Genomic DNA, 19,622 nt, shown 5'->3' on the forward strand with positions numbered 1-19,622 from the left:
TACTGGGTAAGAACAGTGATCAACTAAGACTGACCTTGCGGTTTTACTAAAATGTGGGAATGATGAAATAATGTTTATCTTACGCAGAGAAGTATTCCAAATTTGTACCGCACTGTTTGTAATGGACCTTTTATATGCCTGTGTCCTTATTGACTGGACATGGTACTTTCCTTTTCGTGGACGATGGAGGAAATGTGCGATTTAATAGAGCTAACGTGGTAATTTTACGCGCGCCCTTTGAGTAAACAGTGTGATTTACGAACTAGAAACATCCCTCAGACTGCCGCTGGAGTGCTTTACGATCGCGCCACGTTGGGGCCCACGTACCGTATGCACAAGTCGCATCGTTCCTGAGCGTTCAGCAGCACGTTGAACCTGGCACGCTCAACGTTAACGTTCGACAGCACGGTCCGTCTGCCGACGGCTTCAGGAAGGGCTTGGGCTGGCGGCGACCCTGAATTTCAGAATTTTTATCACTATTTGTGTGAGAGAAGCAGTTAGAAATGCGAGATAACGTATACGGCTCGATGAGATACGTGGTGAAGATAGTAATACGTTACAAAGTGTACGAATAGTGTCCAGATTATTTAGATCAGTGATGTGTACGTAGTTCCGCGTAGTCAGCGCGTACACAACTTTCCCACTAGAGCGCGCCCCGCTAAGCACAACAGCGCAGGCGCAGCGCTCGTCCAACTCCGCACTACGAGATGGCGCTGCCTTAGAGACGCACGAAATTCTGCTTCCGCCGATCCGCGTATTAATATGTAATGCAGCCAATGAGATTGCTACTAACGTAGAACCTTTTCTCCTCGCGGATCACACTCGCGCAGTGATACCTGAACGCGCGAGGTATTATAACGAGTGTACAGACCTCCGGTTAGTCACTCTGCATTTGTCTGCACCAGTCTACATTAGTCTGTACCAGTCTATAGCCAAGTTTCAGTCTGCACCTAAGAAGATTATCATATTCCTGTACATAGCCATGAAGATAAATGTATAGACACTTTGTCAAGTATCAGAGATATGTGAGAATAAGATTAACGTACCAAGACCGAAGGAACTTCAGATTGTCAATTGTAAACAGCATGCAGAATCAAGTTACGTAATATCTATGCTTTTTATTATTTTAATAGTTGAGTGTGAAAATTAATCAAGTTCTGTTTAAAGTTGGTCACCGTCAAACTGCTACTCTAAGCGTGCAAGTGGCATTTCTATCGTCTGACCTAACGGCAGAAGATAAACACGCCACGACAAGACCACGAGACATATTGCTGACACTCGCCTACTTCATTAGAGCGACAAGTCAAATAATCTGATGGTGTGTGTACCGAAGGTCTTACAGCACGCACACCACAGTTACATTCTCACGTAATTCTTACTTAAATATTTCTAGTCAGGCACCAGTTATGTGTAATTAGGATGTGCAACCAAATTACTTAGATACAATAAATAATCTACGTGAAAGATAAATTCTGTGGTGTTTCTTGATGCATGACATGGAGTGCTATTTATCTGGCTACTTAAAGAAATGTTCATACTTGTAGTTAAATTATTAAAGTAATTAAACTAATAATTTTCCAGCTCCGATTTTTTTCTAAATTGTTAGGAAGGGCTTGGACTGGTGGCGACCCTGAATTTCTGAATTTTTATCATTATTTGTATGAGAGAAGCAGTTAGGAATACGAGATAACGTATATGGCTCGATGAGAAACGTCGCAAAGATAGTAATACGTTACGAAGTGTACGAATGGTGTCCAGATTCTTTTGATCAGATACCGTTACTGCATGATCTGCAAAATGTCAGAGTATTAAACTTCCTGGCAGATTAAAACTGTGTGCAGGACCGAGACTCGAACTAGGGACCTTTGACTTTTGCGGGCAAGTGCTCTACCAACTGAGCTACGTCCGTCCTCACAGCGTTACTTCTGCCAGTACCTCGTCTCCTACCTTCCAAACTTTACAGAAGCTCTCCTGCGAACCTTGCAGAACTAGCACTCCTGAAAGAACGGATATGCGGAGACATGGCTTAGCCACAGCCTGGGGGATGTTTCCAGAATGAGATTTTTCACTCTGCAGCGGAGAGTGCGCTGATATGAAACTTCCTGGCAGATTAAAACGGTGTGCCGGACCGAGACTCGAACTCGGGACCCTTGCGGGCATGTGCTCTAGTAAATTTGGAAGCTAGGAGACGAGGTACTGGTAGAAGTATAACTGTGAGGACGGGGCGTGAGTCGTGCTTGGGTAGCTCAGTTGGTAGAGCACTTGCCCGCGAAAGGCAAAGGTCACGAGTTCGAGTCTCGGTCCGGCACACAGTTTTAATCTGCCAGGAAGTTTCATGTCGGAGTTTTGTTCGCCTGCCCTTAATGTACGGGCAGCAACTGGTGTAGAGGAGAGGGCACTGACCGGCCCTGGGCGCGGCGAGGTCCCGGGCGTGGCCCATGCGGTAGGGCTGGCCCGTGACGCGGGCGGCGGCCTCCACGGCGAGCCGGGCGACGTCCATGAGGTCCTGCGCGTCGGGCGGGGGTCTGCGCGAGTGCCCCCAGGGCGCGAGCCACGCCTGCGAGTAGGCGTGCAGCGACAGGAAGAGGCGCACGCGGCCCGCGCGGTCCGTCAGGAAGTCTGCGGCGGCGCGCGCCTCGGGCTCGCTGAAGGCGCGCGGGCCCGCGAACCGCTCCGAGCAGGGGTCGCGAGACGCGCCCGCGCCGCCCCAGTGGAAGCCCCAGTTGCGGTTCAGGTCCGCCCCCGCGCACTGCCGCCACAACCACCTGCCGCACACACACACACACTCCAGTCACCAGGTCTCTTCTCCAGCGTGGTAGCAGGGGAACATCCCTTAAACACCGAGTAAAGAAGCAATGTATTCTGCTAGACAGGGTGGTTCAGCGGCCCCTGAGTCTCAGTTTTATGCAACCCGCAACGCCTTCAAATACCACGCGCAAGATTTTCACATTCTCTCGCTCATTGAGTACAGGGTCGCTAATATTAAGAAAGTTCGATCGCACGAAACAAATTTTTGCACTTAGCACTAAATGCACCCCGTTACACATCTATCAGAGATCTCTAGACGCAAACAAATTTCCATAAATTACCGAACCCATCAAAAGCAAATCCAAACTGTTCTTCAACAAAGCTCGCAATTCCTCTTACGCCCCCCCCCCCCTCATTCTTACATAGGCATTCTAACAGAACATGTCACCACAAAATTTCCGAAGATGGCCCCTAAATTTCGTCACCCCAAAAGATGCCTTCATACACTTTACTAGTTACTGTGTGACATTATGACAATGTGCTTCAGATTTCCACAACGAAATAGCCAACAATATTGTTCTGTCATGTGGAGTTTCTTAAATGACATCGGTGTTGATCTTTTCATAGGGTTATATACCTGCAGATTGTTACTTCTGCACTTCCACTTTTCATGTCTCCTGTTAGTTTCGTTGTTTCCAATGGTGATACATACTCCATAAAGCAACACCTTTGAAGTAGTTACGAAAAACTGAGCACTAAAAACGGAATAAACTTACAGAAACATCCAAAACCTGTAAGACTACACGGCTGATCACACACAGAAAGCCGGTCGAAGTGGCCGACCGGTTCTAGGAGCTTCAGTCTGGAACCGCGCGATCGATACGGTCGCAGGTTCGAATCCTGCCTCGGGCATGGATGTGTGTGATGTCCTTACGTTGGTTAGGTTTAAGTAGTTCTAAGTTCTAGGGGACTGATGACCTCAGAAGTTAAGTCCCATAGTGCTCAGAGCCATTTTTGAACACATGGAAGGACTGGAGACACTTCGATAAGTGTGGCAGAAGTAAGATGTCTCTTGGGCCAAAAACACGGTTTAACTCCTGGCCAATCCTCACTTGTATTTTTTACGCATGGTTGAATTTGCAAACAAAGCTTTGAGAGGGAACTTCATCGATTACGTGCCTGTGACCTGTCTGGATATCGATTCTGGTAAGGACATAGTGCGGGTTGCATAAAAGGCATCGGTAAGGACGTAGTGCGGGTTGCATAGAACGCATCGGTAGGGGCCTCTGAGTCACCCTTAGAACATTGCAGCGAGGCACGTTTGCAGCTGGGGCAGAGGGCACGTACCTGGCGGCGGCCGAGGTGTGCGTGGAGCGGGTCTTGCGCCACAGGCGGTCGGTGGTGTGGCTGTACTCGTAGCCGTCCGGGTTGGCCACGGGCAGCACGAACCACTCGGCGGCGTCGACGACGCGCCGGTTCACCTGGTAGTTCTCCACCAGCTGGCGCAGCACGAACAGCGCCACCGCGGGAGACACCCACTCGCGGCCGTGGCCGCCTGCCGGCAACCAAACAGCCAGTCACGTCAGTGGAGAACGCCAAATGGCGGGCGCGACCCGCAACAGTACCGATTTTAATAACAGCTACAACTCATTTAAACATGTTTCGAGAGGATGCGTTTCTGGATGAGGTATCGAATATATTGCTTCCCCCTACTTATACCTCCCGAGGAGATCACGAATGTAAAATTAGAGAGATTAGAGCGCGCACGGAGGCTTTCAGACAGTCGTTCTTCCCGCGAACCATACGCGACTGGAACAGGAAAGGGAGGTAATAACAGTGGCACGTAAAGTGCCCTCCGCCACACACCGTTGGGTGGCTTGCGGAGTATCAATGTAGATGTAGATGTAGATGTAGACGTTCCATAGGTTCAGTTATAAGTGTGTCACGTGTGTGACAGGATGTTAGTGTAAATGACAGCTACCAAAACATCATGCAATAATTAGACTGACAAGAAAGGAAACGAACACGATGTAAAAGAAACAGTAGACCAATTAGACTACTGTAACTAATGTACAACATTTTTTTACACAGTATACCCCTTTTTTAAAATGCAGTATTGCTATTTAATATCAATACGTACGAGGGTGAGTCAAATCAAAACCTTAAATATTTTTTATGATATTATTTATTGTGCACAAGTGGTACAAAGCTGTTTCACTTTTCAACATAATCTCCCCCACGCTCAATGTAAGTCCTCCAGCCCTTACAAAGTGCATAAATTCCTTTAGAAAAAAGTTCTTTTGATAGTCCGCGCAACCACTCATGCACTGCGTGGCGTACTTCTTCATCAGAACGGAACTTCTTTCCTCTCATTGCGTCTTTGAGTGGTCGAAACATATGGAAATCGCTGGGGCAAGGTCTGGTGAGTATGGTGGATGAGGAAGACACTCAAAATGTAGGTCGGTGATTGTTGCAACTGTTGTATGGGCAGTGTGGGGCCTTGCATTGTCATGTTGCAAAAGGACACGTGCTGTCAACAATCCACGACGCTTTGATTTGACTGTAGGCCGCAGATGATTTTTTAGGAGATCTGTGTATGATGCACTGGTGACAGTGGTCCCTCTAGGCATGTAATGCTCCAAAATGATGCCTTTTTCGTCCCAAAAGAGAGCCACCATAACCTTCCCTGCTGTTGGTTCTGTTCGAAACTTCTTTGGCTTTGGTGATGAAGAATGGCGCCATTCCCTGCTCGCTCTCTTCGTTTCCGGTTGGTGGAAGTGAAACCAAGTTTCGTCCCCAGTAACGATTCTTTGCAAGGAAGCCATCACCTTCTCGTTCAAAGCGCCGGAGAAGTTCTTCACAAGCATCAACACGTCGTTCTCTCATTTCAGGAGTCAGCTGCCGTGGCACCCATCTTGCAGACACTTTGTGAAACTGGAGCACATCATGCACAATGTGGTGTGCTAACCCACGACTATTCAGTAAACATGCTGCAATGTCATTCGGCGGTTTTCCTTCACTATGGCTTCAACTGCTGCAATGTTCTGTGGAGTCACAACTCGTTGTGCCTGACCTGGACGAGGAGCATCTTCCACTGAAGTCACACTATTTGCGAACTTCCTACTCCAATTTAGACTTTCTGCTGTGACAAACATGCATCACCGTACTCAACCTTCATTCATCGATGAATTTCAATAGGTACGAAAAAACCGAATGACAGAACGCTGTTCTTCCCTGGTGCAAGTCGCAAGTGGGGCGGCCATCTTTATACTGATACTGCGACGGTATGAGTGCATCTGCACTATGCTGCCACCTACAGGCCATTCTGCATGCTGTTTGTAGCACGCTTACCAACTTACAGGATAACGGCGCGAAATTTTGGCTTGTTATTACAAATTTAAGGTTTTCATTTGACTCACTCTCGTAGAATCGGGTTGGTGATTCTTTTAGTGGACATATAGTACGTCAAACGTTTGTTCACGTAGCTGTAAAACGATCACATTAAACAGTAATAAACGACTCCTAAATTTACAAAAAAATTGTGAAATATATAAAACAAAAGCAGAGGAGAAGACCTGTCTCAGCGCCCAAGTGAACATGACAAGCAACTTACTGTTTACATCAACAGAAAAAGCAGTAGAACGATATTCCAACAAGTGATCATCAAAAGACTGGTACACAGTCCCTTATTATCAAGCGATTGCCTTCAAATAACAACCAAAAACCTCCGACGTACCCTTAAACATCCCCTGTTACTATTGTTACTATTCCAGGTACATCCAATTTTCTGCAACATATCTCATTTCTCCCAATACCCATAACGCAACTCTCGCAAAGAAGAAAGCTTCTGTATTCACACCCCTGTGCGCACTCAAGCGCGCGAGCTCTCCCTCTCTCTCTCTCTCTCTCTCTCTCTCTCACACACACACACACAAACACACACACACACACACACACACACACACACACACAATTGTGACAAAAATGGTACAGGCGGCAGGTTGGCGATATTTCTCGTTTCTCCTAGTCACAATATTTTTGTGAACCCACATTCACCTCGCAGTGCACGTTGTTTCGATCAGGAATGCAATCGTCTTTGGTTCTGTACACGTAACAAGATAGACATAATCACTAGCTAAATGTTGTTGTTGTTGTGGTCTTCAGTCCTGAGACTGGTTTGATGCAGCTCTCCATGCTACTCTATCCTGTGCAAGCTTCTTCATCTCCCAGTACCTACTGCAACCCACATCCTTCTGAATCTGCTTAGTGTATTCATCTCTTGGTCTCCCTCTACGATTTTTACCCTCCACGCTGCCCTCCAATACCAAATTGGTGATCCCTTGATGCCTCAGAACATGTCCTACCAACCGATCCCTTCTTCTGGTCAAGTTGTGCCACAAACTCCTCTTCTCCCCAATCCTATTCAGTACCTCCTCATTAGTTATGTGATCTACCCATCTAATCTTCAGCATTCTTCTGTAGCACCACATTTCGAAAGCTTCTATTCTCTTCTTGTCCAAACTATTTATCGTCCATGTTTCACTTCCATACATGGCTACACTCCATACATATACTTTCAGAAACGACTTCCTGACACTTAAATCTATACTCGATGTTAACAAATTTCTCTTCTTCAGAAACGCTTTCCTTGCCATTGCCAGTCTACATTTTATATCCTCTCTACTTCGACCATCATCAGTTATTTTGCTCCCCAAATAGCAAAACTCCTTTACTACTTTAAGTGTCTCATTTCCTAATTTAATTTCCTCAGAATCACCCGACTTAATTTGACTACATTCCATTATCCTCGTTTTGCTTTTGTTGATGTTCATCTTATATCCTCCCTTCAAGACACCATCCATTCCGTTCAACTGCTCTTCCAAGTCCTTTGCTGTCTCTGACAGAATTACAATGTCATCGGCGAACCTCAAAGTTTTTATTTCTTCTCCATGGATTTTAATACCTACTCCGAATTTTTCTTTTGTTTCCTTTACTGCTTTCTCAATATACAGATTGAATAACATCGGGGATAGGCTACTACCCTGTCTTACTCCCTTCCCAACCACTGCTTCCCTTTCATGTCCCTCGACTCTTATAACTGCCATCTGGTTTCTGTACAAATTGTAAATAGCCTTTCGCTCCCTGTATTTTACCCCTGCCACCTTCAGAATCTGAAAGAGAGTATTCCAGTCAACATTGTCAAAAGCTAGCTAAATATGGGGATATAAAAACGCATAAACGAGAAAATAAGATAGCAAGTGCAGTACAATGTGCTAAAAATTGGACACCTGTACATAGGACAAAATAATGAACTCAAAAAAAAACGCGAGGCCTAACAAGCAGTTTTAAACTTGAGAAACCGATTGGTAAAAAGGAACATAAGTGCTACATTCACTATCAGTGATGATTTACATAAAGTAGGATGCCCGTATAGTCTAAATTACACTTCACACGCCGGCATTAGTGGCCGAGCGGTTCTAGGCGCTTCAGTCCTGAACCGCTTGACCGCTACGGTCGCAGGTTCGAATCCTGCCTCGGGCATGGATGTGTGTGATGTCCTTAGGTTAGTTAGGTTTAAGTAGTTCTAAGTCTAGGGGACTGAAGACCTCAGATGTTAAGTCACATAGTGCTCAGAGCCATTTGAACTATTTGAACCAGCACTTCCCACGTTCACAAAAGGCGGCATGATTGCCATTATTCTAAAAGTGCGACTGCGGAAGAAAGGCCTAAAATAATGCACACACAGTAAATTGTTATTACCCTGCTCCAAAATTTTGTGTTCCCTCTCATCTGGTAGTAGGTTATGAGACGCTCTTCCACTTTAAAATAGTCGACATACACTTCCATTGATATTTTCTGTTTTCTTGTGTTTCGCACTTGGTTTTGCTTGTGGTATACGACGTGAAACCTTTGACTGATGATCTAGTTCAGATTGATAGTACGTGATGATTTTTTGTTGGTTGGTTGGTTGATTCGAAGGAGGTGACCAAACAGCGAGGTCATCGGTCCCATCGGATTTGGTAAGGATGGGGAAGGAAATCGGCCGTGCACGTTCAAAGGAACCATTCCGGTATTTGACTGAAGCTATTTAGAGGAATCACGCAAAACCTGAATAAGGATGGCCGGACGCGGGTTTGAACCGTCGTTCAGTGTGCGGGTTTGGACCGTCGTCCAGTGTGCCAACCACTGCACCATCTCGCTCGGTGATTTTTGTTGTTGGAAGGCATGTTTATTCACTTGGGGTTTGTTGGTTTTTTGTGTATGGAAGTGTTGCCCACCTGGCGCTTTTTCTAGTTTGTGTATGAGCGCTGGATATGCCTAGAATAGGTGTTAAAGAATGGGGAAGGGTACGTTGGAGGTTTTCATACAACTGGGTTTTCTTAGTAGATACTTCGAGAGAACGACGGGGGAGTGAAAGAAGAGATATTGTGTGATAGTATTCTGATGGTCGCATGTTCGAATATAGTTTTACTGCTTTTTATATCAACATAAAGAGTAAGTTGCTCGTCACGTTCAGTTGGTCATCGAGACAGCTCTTCTTCTCTGCTTCTGTTGCGTATATTGCATAATTTTATGTAAAAGTTAGAACGTGTTGTTTTTTTTTATTCTAGTCATTTAAATCCACATTAACAAACGTTCAATGAACACTCTTTTTCAAAAAAGACAGAACACCTTGAACTACTAGAGATATGACATTCATTTTCACAGGATGTACATTAGTATGTTCTGCAGAGATGAGTGCATTTCAGTCGCCGTGGTCAGCATGTGTCCTGTTGCGTTGTAGGCACGGGGCCCACCTTGGGCCCTGATAATTTATTCATGCGTGATGGCATCCGCGTGTATAAGGCGCGAATGGTATCGTGTGATATAGCTATCCATGCTGTATTCACCTGGTTCCGAAGGTAATTTGTGGTGCTTCACACTCGATCACAGCACAGAACCCATCGTTTCTCCATATTCCACACATTTTCGATTGGCGGCAAGTCTGGTCATCTGGCTGGCCATGGTAAAAGGCTGACATCCTGTGACACCAAGAAGGCAAGTGCACGTGCAACAACATGTGGTCGTGCATTGTCTTGCTGAAAGCGTGGGTCTGGTTTATGGCGCAGAAACGGTGTGGTTATGGGTCGCAGGCTGTCATTCACGTACGTCACACTGGTCACAGTGGTTGGTTGGTTTGGGGAAGGAGACCAGACAGCGTGGTCATCGGTCTCATCGGATTAGGGAAGGGTGGGGAAGGAAGTCGGCCGTGTCCTTTCAGAGGAACCATCCCGGCATTTGTCTGGAGTGATTTAGGGAAATCACGGAAAACCTAAATCAGGATGGCCGGACGCGGGATTGAACCGTCGTCCTCCCGAATGCGAGTCCAGTGGTCACAGTGCCCTGGACATGCAGCAACTGTGATTTGTGGTTGTACCAAACAGCACCCCACACCATAAGTGGATGTATGCCTTGTGCGAATGCAGTCAATGTGATGCCGCTTCCCCTGTTTGCGGTTAAACAAAATGCGGCCCTCATTTTCAAACAAACAGGAACTGTATTCGTCTGAAAACACTATCTGATGCTATTCCTGTCCCCACTGACGTCGTTACACCATTCCCGTCTAGCATGTTTCTGCACATTCTTCAAAGGTACGCGGACTGGTGGATCAAGGTGTTAATAAACGCTGTGTTACGCTGTTCCACTGTTCCCCTGTTGCACCAGAGCCTAGGAGGACGCAGATCTGTCCTGCAGTGCCTACACGAACAGCAATTTCCTGGATGGATGCATCACATTCTACTTTGCCAATAACAAGTCCTCTTTCAAAGTCACTGATTTGACATTCGCTCACACGTCTCCGAGACATCCTTAACGTCTACTCAAGTCACACTGATTTATTACCTTCGGCTTATACCGCCGGCCGGGGTGGCCGAGCGGTTCTAGGCGCTACAGTCTGGAACCGCGCGACCGCTACGGTTGCAGGTTCGAATCTTGCCTCGGGCATGGATGTGTGTGACGTCCTTAGGTTAAGTTAGGTTTAAGTAGTTCTAAGTTCTAGGGGACTGATGACCTCAGAAGTTAAGTTCCATAGTGCTCAGAGCCATTTGAACCATTTTTCGGCTTACACCGATAACGAGAGCGGCAGGCACATTTTACCTGTAGATAGTGTTGCGCCGTGACATGAATGTTGACCTTGAACCCGCAGGGCGACTTGGTTCAAATGCTAATCATTTCTGCAGAACTTATTGGTGTACACGTCCTGTGAATATGAACGTCCTACCTCTAATCGTTCGAAGTGTTACGTTACGCTTTTTTTCTAAACATGAGTACACAATTTGTTCGCTAAAGGGTATACTGCGGAGGATATACCTAAATGATACAGTTTCCGTCAGTTAGATAGGATAGCGCGAAGTTCAGAACTGAAATCTGATTCATGCATGGAGATTCCCATCACCAAAACTATTCGCAGTGGCGATAAAGGGAGTTTTCAGTTCCTGAAACTCGGAAGAAGAAGACAAACTGATGACACCAGTCCCATCTTCCCTTTTGTATTTATTTGTTTGTATTGTATGTTAACCGGGGCCTAGAAAAGACGGAGAGGCTCCGTCCCCGCCGCAGCCGCAGTGGTCCACAACCCCACGACGACTACCGCAGTCCACTTCACCCCTCCGCCGCCCCACACCGAACCACTCTTTCAGAGTTATTGTGCGGTTTGGTCCCCGGTAGACTCCCCATCGAACGTCTCACACCAGACGAGTGTAACCCCTATGTTTACGTGGTAGAGTAATGGTGGTGTACGCGTAACGTGGAGAACTTGTTTGCGCAGGAATCGCCGACATAGTGTAGCTGAGGCGGAATAAGGGGAACCAGTCCGCATTCGCCGAGGCAGATGGAAAACCGCCTTAAAGACTATCCACAGACTGGCCCGCTCACCGGACCTCGGCACAATTCGGCCGGGCGGATTCGTGCCGGGGACCAGGCGCTCCTTCCCAATCCGGAAGGCCGTGCGTTAGACCGCGTGGCTAACCGGGCGGGCTCTTTATTTGTTTACTTAACCTGATGTGATTAGGGCCATCAGGTTCTCTCTTGCATCGTACCGGGGTTTCATACAGACAGTAACTTTTTTACGTCATAAGTACCTTTCTTGTGTGAACTTTGTGTAAGTTATTCTTCAAGTGAAGAGCCTTGTAAATTCATGTGATACCTAAACATTCAGAGACAGTTGTAAATACTCACAACATTCCTGGGGAAATGGATTTTACCAAGGTAAGTAAATTTTCATATCTATATTCTAATAAAGTGAACTAACGTGTCATAGTTCAACTCAATCTCCTCTATGGGCGAGCCAAAGAACCCACTATTGTATTGGCGAGCGTACTTCCGTCCTGCACAAAAAGCTCCATTCCATGCATAATCGCTGCTGCGCTGAGTTCCAAACTTGGACCAATACGTCGTGAAGTAGGAGGAGTTCATAATGGCTGACTCTGAGCACTATGGGACTTAACATCTGAGCCCGCATCTCGTGGTCGTGCGGTAGCGTTCTCGCTTCCCATGCCCGGGTTCCCGGGTTCGATTCCCGGCGGGGTCAGGGATTTTCTCTGCCTCGTGATGGCTGGGTGTTGTGTGATGTCTTTAGGTTAGTTAGGTTTAAGTAGTTCTAAGTTCTAGGGGACTGATGACCATAGATGTTAAGTCTCATAGTGCTCAGAGCCATTTTGAACTTAACATCTGAGGTCATCAGTCCCCTAGAACTTAGAACTTCTTAAACCCAACTGACCTAAGGACATCACACATATCCATGCCCGAGGCAGGATTCGAACCTGCGACCGTAGCGGTCGTGCGGTTCCAGACTGAGGCGCCTAGAACCGCTCAGCCACATCGGCCGGCGGAGTTCATAATGTTTCGGCTCGTCAGTGTATGAGCTGCCCTGCATCTAGTGTGTTTGGGCAGGCGGAGGGTACTGACCTGCGTCTATCCAGACGGCTGGCTTGGGCCGCCCGTCCTTGCTGATGGTTCCCCCAGTGGAGACGCGGGCCAGCTTCAGGGGCAGACCTTCCCACGAGTGGCCGATGGTGAGCACCTCCACCAGGCTGGGATACGCGGAGCTCAGGTAACTCAGGTAGCGCAAGATGTCTGAAAAGCGAAGACACGCAGACATATATAGATCGAAAACTCTACTTTTCTGTACCGCACCGCTCAAAAGTATTTTGTAGTTGAACTAGTAGGATGGTAAACTTGTTTATTCATTCGCGGAATCAAAAAAAATTGCTTGTTGTTCAGACAGAAGTCTGCTTGATATTGCCACGTTTACATTTCTTGATTGCTGAGTGCAGGTAACCATGGTCTTTAGCCGCAGAATGGGAAGACTGCAACAAACTTAAATACATACAGCAAATGAAATTCCCGTATTTACTTACACAGTCCGTAGAAAGTCCCAATTTTTACACAGACCATTTTTTATTCACAATCCAAACCAGTCACTGTCACAAATAATGACGGAATGATGAGCACAACACAAACACCCAGTCCCCGGCCAGAGAAAATCCCCATCGCTTCCGGGAATCAAATCAGGGACCTTGTCATTCAGAGGCTAATCGCTAGCGATAAACCACGAGCTATGGTGTGGAAAGGGAGGGGGAGGGGACACTGCTGTCAGCTGTATCGTGATATGACGTGGAATCAGCGGCGACGGGTGAAAATATGTAACCAGACTGGGATTCGAACCCAGGATCTCCTGCTCACCATGCAGGTGTATTAATCACTGCGCCAGCTGGGAGACTCCGTTATTGCCACTGTGGCAACTATCTTGGCATGCCTCAGAACCGATCCACATTCCCATCAAGCGCCGTCTATCCGGAGTCCCTGTCCATTTCCTACACGGATATTCCCACAGGAGGTCGGACGTGCTTGTGCATCAGCACAAGAGAAGGTGGATCATTGACCAGCTGGGTGAACTAGTTATATGATTTAGAATATGGCCAGGTTAGACGAGAGCGCTAATGTGTTGCTTCCTGGATTCGGGTAGGCGTGCAGGCTCCGGATCGAATCCGCCTGGCGGATTAACGACGTGGGCTGGTGTGTCGGCCAGCCTGGATGTGGTTTTTAGGCGGTTTTCCACATCCCACTAGGTGAATACCGGGCTGGTCCCCACATCCCACGTTCTCGCTTCCCACGCCCGGGTTCCCGGGTTCGATTCCCGGCGGGGTCAGGGATTTTCTCTGCCTCGTGATGGCTGGGTGTTGTGTGATGTCCTTAGGTTAGTTAGGTTTAAGTAGTTCTAAGTTCTAGGGGACTGATGACCATAGATGTTAAGTCCCATAGTGCTCAGAGCCATTTGAACCCACATCCCACCTCAGTTACACGACACGCAGACATTTGTAACACTTCCGCACTATTTCATGGTTTACACTAGACGCAGACAGCTGGGGTACACTGATTCCGTCCTGGGGGCTATGGGGTGGCGTATGTGATCGTTGAAATGAGAGTACTGCTGCTTCATCCAGTGGTTTATATCTGCAGTCAGGATAGTTAATGCATCCCGATGTTTTTACAGTGTAACAGTTGATCCAGTTATTTTTTTATTTTCTTAGAGTAGGATCTTTCCCTTCCAGTTTATCTTATTTTTTAGAGGAGGATCTTTCCCTTCCAGTCTATCTTGACTCAGTTTTCTGTGGTGTCCGACGTTGCCGATAACAGGTATGGCAAGCATATGAATGGACTCATTTACCTAGCTTGAATGGTTTCTGTAACCAGTCAGACAGTAAGCCCATCCATGTGTGGTAGCCCTTAAATCAAGCAACTCAGAAGACTCTTGTGTTAAGTACAGCTTGTAGATCTCCATAATTCCGTGTTTAAACTGCTTGGATACTACTATGTTTTCCAAAAATTATCTAATAAACTTGTAAATAACCGACATATATGGCTGTGCAATATCAGTTCATTCTTCAACTACTTTCATGCAGTCGCATTTGTGGGCTCTGGAAATTTGCTCTTGCAGAGGAAACTTTGTAGCCTCCTAGCACTTCAGGTGGGCCAGGTATAGTCTCTGGTCTTCCTTATCGGCAAAGGGCAATCTATTAATCACATATGCTCAATTATTTTTGAATACATTGTGGGAGTGGACAGTGATCAATGTGTTACAAATATTTACTATCAAAAACAGTCTTGATCACAATTTATTTATTACGGTGACCGGTTTCGACCACTACTGTGGTCATCTTCAGACCAATGAGTAAGAACCTCCTTCTGCTGGAGACCACAGTAGTGGTCGAAACCGGTCACCGTAATAAATAAATTTTGATCAAGACTGTTTTTGATAATAGATATGCTCAAGATCGCCTCCTTGGCGTGTTGAGCAACTTTCACTGGACCCAGACTGTGTTTTGCTCCACTTCAAAAATGGCTCTGAGCACTATGGGACTCAACTGCTGAGGTCATTAGTCCCCTAGAACTTAGAACTAGTTAAACCTAACTAACCTAAGGACATCACAAACATCCATGCCCGAGGCAGGATTCGAACCTGCGACCGTAGCGGTCTTGCGGTTCCAGACTGCAGCGCCTTTAACCGCACGGCCACTTCGGCCGGCTGCTCCACTTCCATTGGGTGAACACATTCAGGGCCAGTCAGTGTGCTGTACACAGATAATCGTCCCCACCCCCTATTTCGAACCCCCCTGGAGCTAATATGAACACAACGTTGTGCTAAATTTAAAGGACCAGACACCACACTGCCGCTCGGCTATTTTGGGAACATGAGTTACGTTACACTTCAAAAATTTCGTTTATCCAATGAGATTGCATTGTGCCACCAGGCACATGGTGTACATAGGCCGACCAATCATAGTAACATTTCTTCATTCCAGAGCCAACTTCATGATGGTAAAATATGTATCGTGTACACAATAGCGAGAAGTTTGCTTCTTTTCGCCGATTTTGTAAATTTTCTTATAATTCTCGTCCGTCACATTGGCAATAACTTTAAGTTGTCCCCTTCTCACTGAATTTTTTGTAACGTTGGAAGTCGGGCAGGAGGAAGCAAGGGAAGCAACTCTTTGAGGATGGGTCGTTGAGATGTGGGGTGAGATCTGAGGACGGAGCTTCGGAAGAGAACTGACAACAATCTGGGACATCTTCGCGCAATTTGCTGATCATGAGAGGATGGAAGTTTTCGCTTCAGTGCGATACGTAATCTGAGGAGCTGTCTTCTCTCACGTTTATGCTACAGAACTTACGGTGCTGATTTAATTTGAATTTGTGTTTTGTTTAGATTATCTGTTATGTGCACAAATAAGGATATCTTGGTGCTTCATTCTTCGTGCAGTCTTTCTTTCATCTGGCAACTGCCACAGTGCAGGCGTCAATTATTGTCAACTTAATTCGTAATTGAATTAATCTTGTTTCTTTCATAACTTGGATCAACCTTTGTGGAACTTAATCGTAAATTAAATTATGTTAAAACCTGAATCTATTTAAAGATCCAAAATTAGTGGTTTGACGAACCATAGTGTTCAAGTACAAGGATAACTTATCTATTATTCTTAGAAAGCAACGAGCACTGCACGTTCTCAGTTTATGTAGCACGACACAGCTCAGTCGGACTTATAAGACTAAGACAGTTTCAACAGGTGAAAACATAAAACTTAATGGTGAGAAATGCTCTTTGCCTTGTAGGGATCGGTGGAAACCACTGACTTCCCGCCCCTCTCCTTGGATAGGCGGCAGCAACATCACGACACACCAGCAGATTCGATGGACAAAATCGCGCTGTCTGACACAGCTAAGTACTTTCGCTTATCGAACAAACTTCCACTTCCCCACGGTCGGCGCCGACTGAATGTCTTTTTATGGCGATAGCTCCACAACAGTAAATCTGCGACCTATGGTTATCTGGAAAATATTGTTCGATTCGACATAAGATACTCCGAGGTTATTATCAGCTTCTGTTTGTCCACCCTCTTCAGCGTCTACATAAAGACACACATCACAAAAAAATTTTGCATCACCTCGGTTCCGAGAGTTCCGGAACCTGTGCAGAAAATTGGAATAGAGATCAACATAAACATTATTTCCGCCCTTTTTATTGCTTATGAAAACCACACATTGCATGTTGTACACCATACAGAGAGACCTTCAAAGGTGGTGCTCCAGATTGCTGTACACACCGGTACCTCTTATACCCAGTAACACGTCCTCTTGCATTGATGCATGCCTGTATTCGTCGTGGCATACTATCCACAAGTTCATCAAGGCACTGTTGCTCCAGATTGTCCCACTCCTCAACGGCGATTCGGCGTATATCCCTCAGAGTGGTTGGTGGGCCACGTCGTTCATAAGCAGCCCTTTTCAATCTATCCCAGGCACGTTCCATAGGATTCATGTATAGAAAGTATGCTGGCCACTCTAGTCGAGCGATGTCGTTATCCTGAAGGAAGTCATTCACAAGATATGCACGATGGGGGCGCGAATTGTCGTCTATGAAGATGAATTCCTCGCCGGTATGCTGCCGATATGGTTGCACTATCGGTCGGAGGATGGCGTTCACGTATCGTACAGCCGTTACGGCGCCTTCCATGGCCACCAGCGGCGTACGTCGGCCCCACATAATGTCACCCCTAAACAGCAGGGAACCTCCACTGCACTCGCTGGATAGTGTGTCTAAGGCGTTCAGCCTGAACAGGTTGCCTCCAAACATATATCCGACAATTGTCTGGTTAGAGGCATATGCGACACTCATCGGTGAAGATAACGTGATGCCAATCCTGAGCGGTCCATTCGGCATTTTGTTGGACCCATCTGTACTGCGCTGCAAGGTGTCGTGGTTGCTAAGATGGACCTCGCCATGGACGTCGAGAGTGAAGTTGCGCATAATGCAGACTACTGCGCTCAGTGTGAGTCGTAAGACGACGTCCTGTGGCTGCACGAAAAGCATTATTCAACATGGTGGCGTTGCTGTCAGGATTCCTCAAAGCAAAAATGCGTAGGTAGCGGTCATCCTCTGCAGCAGTAGCCCTTGGGCAGCCTGAGCGAGGCATGTCAGCGACAATTACTGTCTCTCTGTATCTCCTCCATGTCCGAATAACATATGTTTGCTTCACTCCGAGACGCCTGGACACTTTCCTCTTTGAGAGGCCTTCCTGGCACAAAGTAACAATGCGGATGCGATCGAACTGCGGTATTGACCGTCTAGGCATGGTTGAACTACAGACAACATGAGCCATGTATATCTTTCCTGGTGGAATGACTGTAACTGATCGGCTGTCGGTCCCCCTCCGTTTCATAGGCGCTGTTCATGCATGGTTGTTTACAACTTTGGGCGGGTTTAGTGACATCTCTGAACAAAGGGACTGTGCCTGTGACACGATATCCAATGTCAACGTCTATCTTCAGGATATCTGGGAACCGGGTGATGCAAAACTTTTTTTGATGTGTATAAATTATTCACATTTAGTACTTATAGAAGCTGACAACAGGGACTATCAGAAAACAAAAGCTGACTGTAACAGGTCCCATCACAGTTTAGAAGGGTTTAGCTTTTGAGGCGTCTTAGAAAATTTCTAGTTGTCATTTGTGAATTACAGTTGTTTGGATCTCTATCACCAGCGCGTCAAGATGCAGCGACAATCATGGCGTCACGGCTTTACGGGAAAAGTACCGATGTCCGCGACGTGCATGGTACGCAAATACGGTATCAGCTAGAGTACCAGCAATACTCCGTTAGACCCGAGATTGTGGGCACCGTGATAATGAGTATGAATTCTTTTCCATTTAATTTACCTCCTCCAGCTGTATTTTTAGGAAGAGTTGAAAAGAGCACACGGTCGATTACTTAAAGATAGTCGTCATTCATTGACACACGTCTCAAGTAGGTAACGAATCGACTGTCAGGCCCCTCATCAGTAATACTGCAGTCGTTAAGAGTGTGGCGAGTCGTTGTGATGGCGTAGCAGAAGGTGGTTTATTGGAAGTGTACCACCGGCGCCATAGATTGACAGTAAATCGTTAAAATTATTCCAGTTCTTGACAAAAGTATTTTTTTAAGCAAACAGTGAATATAAAAATTACACAGTGACGATACACATTTTCGTGTAGCCCAACCAGCTAATGGGCTGCAATATGAACGACAGGCATAGATTACTATAGTAGCGAGTGACAACATTTCGGTGATTTGAACTTGTGTTGGGATTGGACGTGAGTAAATGTGGTGATTCTCTCCTAAGTTTCCCGACTATAATGCAAGTAAGCAGCCAAAAGACGTTGTAGCATTTTACGAGCTAAAACCGAATCCTCTGTAACGAATAGGCCATAATCACATGGGTCTAAAGTTAGGCAGCTAGATTATTCCAGATTTTAACAATCACAATTTGAAGGTGGAAGTTACAGAGTTCATTACACTGGGTTCTCAAAGCAAAATGTTTCTAAATGGATTTGTAGTGCGGATAAGGTAGTTGATTATAAGCGGAATAGAAAATATTCGTGTTCGTAACCATGTAATTTTGACTGATTAATGGAGTGACAGGATTTGATGAATGACCACAACACCAACAGTAAACGTTAACGACATTTCGTTCCCTCGCCACACTGTCAGCAGGCTGTTTCTGTTGGTGTTACCTGCGTATCTGTGATAGCGTCGGAACGTGAAGTCATGTCCCTGGATGGTGCGCAGCTCCTTCCGCTGCTGCTTGGACAGGCGAGGGTTCTGCGCCATGATCGCCTTCTGGAACAAAAATCATAATGTCTCTAATATATTTTTAATTTTTGCAAGGTTCATTCAGCAACTAAAAAAAGTTTTGTTTTACAAAATATAAGAAAACAGTGTTAATTTATACTTTCGTAATAACTGACATCAGTTTTCTACAAATCACACAAATTAAATTGTCACCGTAACACTGAACCGG

The 19,622-nt window shown here is 46.1% G+C and overlaps 1 protein-coding gene across 1 annotated transcript in view; it reads right to left on the reverse strand.

The window, feature by feature from the left end:
* LOC124593864 (carboxypeptidase B-like) overlaps positions 1 to 19,622 on the reverse strand; it is a 212,825-nt gene that overhangs the window by 17,115 nt on the left and 176,088 nt on the right. The window contains exons 5-8 of the mRNA XM_047132212.1: positions 19,336 to 19,441; positions 12,694 to 12,861; positions 3,928 to 4,303; positions 2,404 to 2,765 (exon numbers count right to left, since the gene is read on the reverse strand). Of these exons, the coding sequence (XP_046988168.1) occupies positions 2,404 to 2,765; positions 3,928 to 4,303; positions 12,694 to 12,861; positions 19,336 to 19,441 (1,012 nt within the window). The remainder of the gene's footprint in view (positions 1 to 2,403; positions 2,766 to 3,927; positions 4,304 to 12,693; positions 12,862 to 19,335; positions 19,442 to 19,622) is intronic.

Source organism: Schistocerca americana, chromosome 2, assembly GCF_021461395.2.
Source record: "Schistocerca americana isolate TAMUIC-IGC-003095 chromosome 2, iqSchAmer2.1, whole genome shotgun sequence".
Taxonomy (NCBI): Eukaryota; Metazoa; Arthropoda; class Insecta; order Orthoptera; family Acrididae; genus Schistocerca; species Schistocerca americana.